Here is a 7,187-nt window from a genome sequence, read left to right on the forward strand (position 1 = left end):
TGAATATGAATGAATGTTTGGTGTTTGAAAGATTGAATGAATGTTTGGTGTATGTATGAATGCATGTTTGGTGTATGAATGAATGAATATTGTTTGGTGTATGAATGAATTAATGAATGAATGTTTGGTGTATGAATATGAATGAATGTTTGGTCTATGAATGAATGACTGTTTGGTGTATGTATGTATGAATGAATGTTTGGTGTATGAATATTAATTGATATTTGGTGTATGAATGAATGAATGAATGTTTGGTGTATGAATATGAATGAATGTTTGGTGTATAAATAAATGAATGTTTGGTGTATGAATGAATGAATGTTTGGTGTATGAATATGAATGAATGTTTGGTGTATGAATGAATGAATGAATGAATGTTTGGTGTATGTATGAATGCATGTTTGGTGTATGAATTAATGAATATTTTTTGGTGTATGAATGAATGAATGGATGTTTGGTGTATGAATATGAATGAATGTTTGGTGTATGAATGAATTCATGTTTGGTGTATGAATATGAATGAATGTTTGGTGTATGAATGATTGAATGAATGTTTGGTGTATGTATGAATGCATGTTTGGTGTATGAATGAATGAATATTGTTTGGTGTATGAATGAATGAATGAATGAATGTTTGGTGTATGAATATGAATGAATGTTTGGTCTATGAATGAATGACTGTTTGGTGTATGTATGTATGAATGAATGTTTGGTGTATGAATATGAATTGATATTTGGTGTATGAATGAATGAATGAATGTTTGCTGTATGAATATGAATGAATGTTTGGTGTATAAATAAATGAATGTTTGGTGTATGAATGAATGAATGTTTGGTGTATGAATATGAATGAATGTTTGGTGTATGAATGAATGAATGAATGAATGTTTGGTGTATGTATGAATGCATGTTTGGTGTATGAATTAATGAATATTTTTTGGTGTATGAATGAATGAATGTTTGGTGTATGAATATGAATGAATGTTTGGTGTATGAATATGAATGAATGTTTGGTGTATGAATGAATGTTTGGTGTATGAATATGAATGAATGTTTGGTGTATGAATGATTGAATGAATGTTTGGTGTATGTATGAATGCATGTTTGGTGTATGAATGAATGAATATTGTTTGGTGTATGAATGATTGAATGAATGAATGTTTGGTGTATGAATATGAATGAATGTTTGGTCTATGAATGAATGACTGTTTGGTGTATGTATGTATGAATGAATGTTTGGTGTATGAATATTAATTGTTATTTGGTGTATGAATGAATGAATGAATGTTTTCTGTATGAATATGAATGAATGTTTGGTGTATAAATAAATGAATGTTTGGTGTATGAATGGATGAATGTTTGGTGTATGAATATGAATGAATGTTTGGTGTATGAATGAATGAATGAATGAATGTTTGGTGTATGTATGAATGCATGTTTGGTGTATGAATGAATGAATATTGTTTGGTGTATGAATGAATGAATGAATGTTTGGTGTATGAATATGAATAAATGTTTGGTGTATGAATATGAATGAATGTTTGGTGTATGAACGAATGAATGTTTGCTGTATGAATATGAATGAATGCTTGGTGTATGAATAAATAAATGAATGTTTGGTGTATGTATAAATTAATGTTTGGTGTATGAATATGAATGAATGTTTGGTGTATGAATGAATGAATGAATGATTGGTGTATGCATGAATTAATGAATGTTTGGTGTATGCATGAATGTTTGGTGTATGTATGAATGAATGTTTGGTGTATAAATATGAATGAATGTTTGGTGTATTTATGAATGAATGTTTGGTGTATGAATATGAATGAATGTTTGGTGTATGAATTAATGAATGTTTGGTGTATAAATATGAATGAATGTTTGGTGTATGAATGAATGAATGTTTGGTGTATGAATATGAATGAATGTTTGGTGTATGAATATGAATGAATGTTTGGTGTATGAATGAATGAATGTTTGGTGTATGTATGAATGAATGTTTGGTGCATGAATATGAATGAATGTTTGGTGTATGTATGAATGAATGTTTGGTGCATGAATATGAATGAATGTTTGGTGTATGAATATGAATGAATGTTTGGTGTATGAATATGAATGAATGTTTGGTGCATGAATATGAATGAATGTTTGGTGTATGAATATGAATGAATGTTGTATGAATATGAATGAATGAGATTGGTGTAAGAATGAATGAATGAATGTTTAGTGTATGAATATGAATGAATGCTTGGTGTATGAATATGAATGAATGAATAGCATATGACTATAAAAGAATGGTGATGGTCTGAGTAGACGTAGGAGCAAATTGTCAGCCATGTTTCCATCAGTCTACCACAGGGCAGATGGAACTTACCACCATCATGTGTTTATTATTATTAGTAGTATAAAATATATAAAGTTACACTCCTGGTGTTGAGTTTATTATTATTATTATTATTAAAAATATAGAATATATAAAGTTACACTCCTGGTGTTGTGATTATTATTATTATTAATATAGAATATATAAAGTCACACTCCTGGTGTAGGAGGTTCAACTGCTGCATTTGTCGCCGCCCTGCTGGCCAGACAGAGGTCTCCAGGTGTGCGTGAGCAGCAGGAGCGGGGCGGTGCCTCACCTGACGGCGGAGGTGAGCTTGGCGGTGTTGTCTGACAGCATGCTGATGGCGCCGTCGTCCTCGCCCTCCAGACCCTGCCCACAGAGACACAGAGTGCTCAGCAGGTGAAGAAGGTGCATGAGGAGATGTCACATCTCTCACCATGATGCTCTTCAGACGTTTGACCTCGTCCTCCTGCGCCCTGTACCTGTCCAACTCCTCCTGGACCGACTCCGCCACCTCTGGAAAGGGACTGCCACACCAGGCCGGTGACTAAGTGCGCTCTGGCCGCGCCCGCTCTTCGGCGACTCACCTGCCCTTGTGCTTCTGCCAGAACCTGTCGGCGGCCGTCAGGTCCAGCGTCCTCCTGCTCTTCTTCTTGGGTCTGGCGCCGGCGGGAGACGGCTCCGCCCCCGCGCCCTCCTCCATGGTCACCCTGTTCAGGTGAAAGTCCTGGCGGACAGCGGCACACGCGTTCACGCGCTAGTTACGTCATCGGGCGGGCCTATTGGACGCTCACCAGCACGTCGTGGATCAGCGCCTGATAGGTCCAGGTGTGGTGAAGGGGCGTGGCCATGTCCATGTTGCGGTCGACCAGGACGAAGAGAGGTCTCTGGAAGCTGCGGGGGAAGACAGGTGGATATTGTGGTCTGACTATTATAGTTTTGATGTCACTAACCAATACAAATACCATTGATAAGCATCAATCAATCAATCAATGTTTATTTATATAACCCTTCTTCACAAGTGTCTCAAAGGGCTGCTCAAGCACCACACCTTGACAAAAACTTGTACAGTTTTCTCAAACATTTAAACTAACATTTCTTCAGTTTTGAGCACAGGTGCTTTAAACTGGCTTTTTTTTATATATATATATATATATATATATAAATTAACATAAATTTTGGGCTTCCCTGCTTAGGCTGCTGCCCCCGCGACCCGACCTCGGATAAGCGGAAGAAAATAGATGGATGGATGGATAAATTTTTAAGACTGGCAGTCTTAAAAAATTAACATAAATTTTTACGGCTGGTAGTCTTAAAAATTTATATTTTTTTTATTAAAAAAAGAAATAAAAAAATGTTTAGATAAAAAAATATATATATTTTAAATTAATTATAACAATACACATAATTTATTACAAAATTATAAATTGTGGTCTGACTATTATAGTTTTGATGTCACTAACCAAATACCATTGATAAGCATCAATCAATCAATGAATGTTTGTTTATATAACCCTTCTTCACAAGTGTCTCAAAGGGCTGCTCAAGCACCACACCTTGACAAAAACTTGTACAGTTTTCACAAACATTTAAACTAACATTTCTTCAGTTTTGAGCACAGGTGCTTTAAACTGGTTTTTTTAATGTATATTTATATATATATATATATATATATATATATATATATATATATATATATATATATATATATATATATATATATATATATATATATATATATATATATATATATATATATATATATATAAATTAACATACATTTTGGGCTTCCCTGCTTAGGCTGCTGCCCCCGCGACCCGACCTCGGATAAGCGGAATAAAATGGATGGATGGATGCATTTTTAAGACTGGCAGTCTTAAAAAAATTAACATAAATTTTTAAGACTGGCAGTCTTAAAAATTTATATTTTTTTCATTAAAAAAAGAAATTAAAAAATGTTTAGATAAAAAAAAAATTTTTTTTTAATTAATTATAACAATACACATAATTTATTACAAAATTATAAATTGTATTATAAATGTACAGATTAGTTTCCACAAAATAATAAAAACTATTTTTTTCAATTATAAATTTAATTACTTTCGGTTAAAAATAATAATAAATTATAATTTAAAAAAATTATACATAAATGTTTTTAATTAGAAATATATTTTATTTTTTTAAGAAATGGCAGGTTTAAAAAAAAAATTAAAAATTTGATTTTTTAATTTTATGTATTAGTTGTTTTTTATTATTTTTTAATTATCGTGTATTAGGGGTGCACAAAAAAAATGGTTTCGCATCCAAATCTGGATTCTTATTGAACCCGACTGTAAATTGCTTAACACTTTTCGTAAATTGATTCATAAACTGATTGTTTGTGCTGCAAAATGAGCGGCACGCTGCTTGTTTAGCACCTGTGCTCTCTCTCTACCTGAACTGTCCGGCGGCCATGTTGTCTCCTGTGAAGAGGCTGTTCCTGGCGTCGCGCAGGTTCTCCCGGAGCTTCTTGTCCAGCTTCTACGTCACACCAAGTGTTACAAAGCGGGTGTTCCTCCACAGTTACATTTCACCAAGGTCAGTCAGGCATGTGATTTGAACTTCATGAAAAATACTGAAAATAAGCCGGTGGACTGCGGACCCTGGTTTTTCAGCAATTGAACATGCAAAAAAGCACCATTGAAATATGTTTTAGTGTTTAAGAATTGAAAAATCCACAGGAACCACATGGGTTAGCCTACTCTATACAGTATTTACAACCTTACTAGTGTTCACTTCACAGCCACAGATGGTTCATCTAGTTATTGACATTATTTACACATTACTTTGTCTGTTTCAGTCACTATGTTATTTAGTCACTACAATAATGTGTTCACATCCACAGGAACCACATGGGTTAGCCTACTCTATACAGTAATTACAACCTTACTAGTGTTCACTTCACAGCCACAGATGGTTCATCTACTTATTGACATTATTTACACATTACTATATCTGTGTCAGTCACTATGTTATTTAGTCACTACAGTAAATGTGTTCACATCCACAGGAACCACATGGGTTAGCCTACTCTATACAGTATTTACAACCTTACTAGTGTTCACTTCACAGCCACAGATGGTTCATCTAGTTATTGACATTATTTACACATCACTATGTCTGTGTCAGTCACTATGTTATTTAGTCACTACAATAATGTGTTCACATCCACAGGAACCACATGGGTTAGTCTACTCTATACAGTATTTACAACCTTACTAGTGTTCACTTCACAGCCACAGATGGTTCATCTACTTATTGACATTATCAAAAACCGTACTCATTACGGGAAGTTGTTGGCAGGTATGGCAAAGAGACGGATCACGATTTCAACACACATTGTAGGTCGGAAAAAACAAAGAAAAACTGAAAATATGTTTTTATATTTTTACAGAGATAAAAAAAAAAGACGGATTTCCAACTATAGACGGAGACATCACATGCCTGAAAGGTTGACCTATATATATATATATATATATATATATATATATATATATATATATATATATATATACCCGGGACAGTATGGGTTAGCACCCCAGCCTGTATCTTTCGTGAGAAAGAACCCACATAAGCTACGGAAAACCCTACAGAGCAATACCCCCAGGAGATCCCGAGAGGGGGGGAGGATGAGATCTCCAATCGGACGGACCAAAGGTTAACGACCCCCGCAAACGAACTGACTACGAGTATGACATGTATCTGCGGCAAGCTGTGCAAAAATCAACGTGGCTTAAGAATCCATCAGGCCAGAATGAAATGTTTGGAGCGGGAGAGCGAGGTTCAACGCACAGGTCCTGGACCTGGTGAGACGCAGGAGGAGCCCGGACAGGAGACACCCCACAGATCCCAGTCCCTCCACGTACCAAAGTCTCTCAATCCCAGCAGAGTAGTTCCACAGCAGCGGATTAAATGGCCCCAAGCAAACAGACGGAGCGAGTGGCTGCAGTTTGATGAGGATGTGTCCAACATCATCCAAGCCACAGCCAAAGGAGATGTCGACAGCAGGCTCCAGGCAATGAGTACCATCATCGTCAGCTATGGCTCAGAAAGATTCGGACGGATGGAGAAGGGCAACACTGAGGCCACCCCCTACACCATGAACCGCAGGGCCACTAAGATACACCAACTGCGCCAGGAGCTTCGAACCCTCAGGAAACAGTTCAAGGGAGCTGCTGAGGAGGACAAACAACCTTTAGAAGAGCTGCGCAACATCCTGCGGAAGAAGTTGACAACTCTCCGCAGAGCAGAGTGGCATAGGAGGCGTGGAAGAGAGAGAGCTAGGAAGCGAGCAGTCTTCATTGCCAACCCCTTTCGGTTTGCTAAACAGCTGCTCGGGGACAAGCGCAGTGGCCGGCTCGAGTGCCCAAGAGAGGAAGTGAATCGCTTCCTCCAGAATACCATGAGCGACCCACTGAGGGGACAAGATCTAGGACCCAACAGAGCGCTCATCAGCCCTGCGCCACCAACGGCAGAGTTCCAGTTGACAGAGCCCAGTTTGAAGGAGGTTGAAGAGGTCATCAAGGCAGCCCGCTCAGCATCTTCCCCGGGCCCCAGTGGTGTACCTTACCTCGTCTACAAGCGCTGTCCAGGGCTTCTCAAGCATCTGTGGAAGACCTCGAAGGTGATCTGGCGAAGGGGGAGAGTGGCCGACCAGTGGAGGTGTGCAGAGGGAGTTTGGATCCCCAAGGAGGAGGACTCGAAAAACATCAACCAGTTTCGGACTATATCACTTCTGAGTGTGGAAGGGAAGGTGTTCTTCAGCATCGTCTCCCGAAGACTGACCGAGTTTCTCCTCACGAAC

General features: G+C 37.5%; 1 protein-coding gene across 1 annotated transcript in view; it reads right to left on the reverse strand.

Annotated features, from left to right (window-relative positions):
* scfd1 (sec1 family domain containing 1) overlaps nucleotides 1-7,187 on the reverse strand; it is a 43,708-nt gene that overhangs the window by 22,874 nt on the left and 13,647 nt on the right. The window contains exons 9-13 of the mRNA XM_062034824.1: nucleotides 4,779-4,864; nucleotides 3,139-3,238; nucleotides 2,932-3,071; nucleotides 2,781-2,871; nucleotides 2,640-2,713 (exon numbers count right to left, since the gene is read on the reverse strand). Of these exons, the coding sequence (XP_061890808.1) occupies nucleotides 2,640-2,713; nucleotides 2,781-2,871; nucleotides 2,932-3,071; nucleotides 3,139-3,238; nucleotides 4,779-4,864 (491 nt within the window). The remainder of the gene's footprint in view (nucleotides 1-2,639; nucleotides 2,714-2,780; nucleotides 2,872-2,931; nucleotides 3,072-3,138; nucleotides 3,239-4,778; nucleotides 4,865-7,187) is intronic.

The sequence above is a fragment of the Entelurus aequoreus genome, linkage group LG23 (assembly GCF_033978785.1).
Source record: "Entelurus aequoreus isolate RoL-2023_Sb linkage group LG23, RoL_Eaeq_v1.1, whole genome shotgun sequence".
Classification (NCBI taxonomy): Eukaryota; Metazoa; Chordata; class Actinopteri; order Syngnathiformes; family Syngnathidae; genus Entelurus; species Entelurus aequoreus.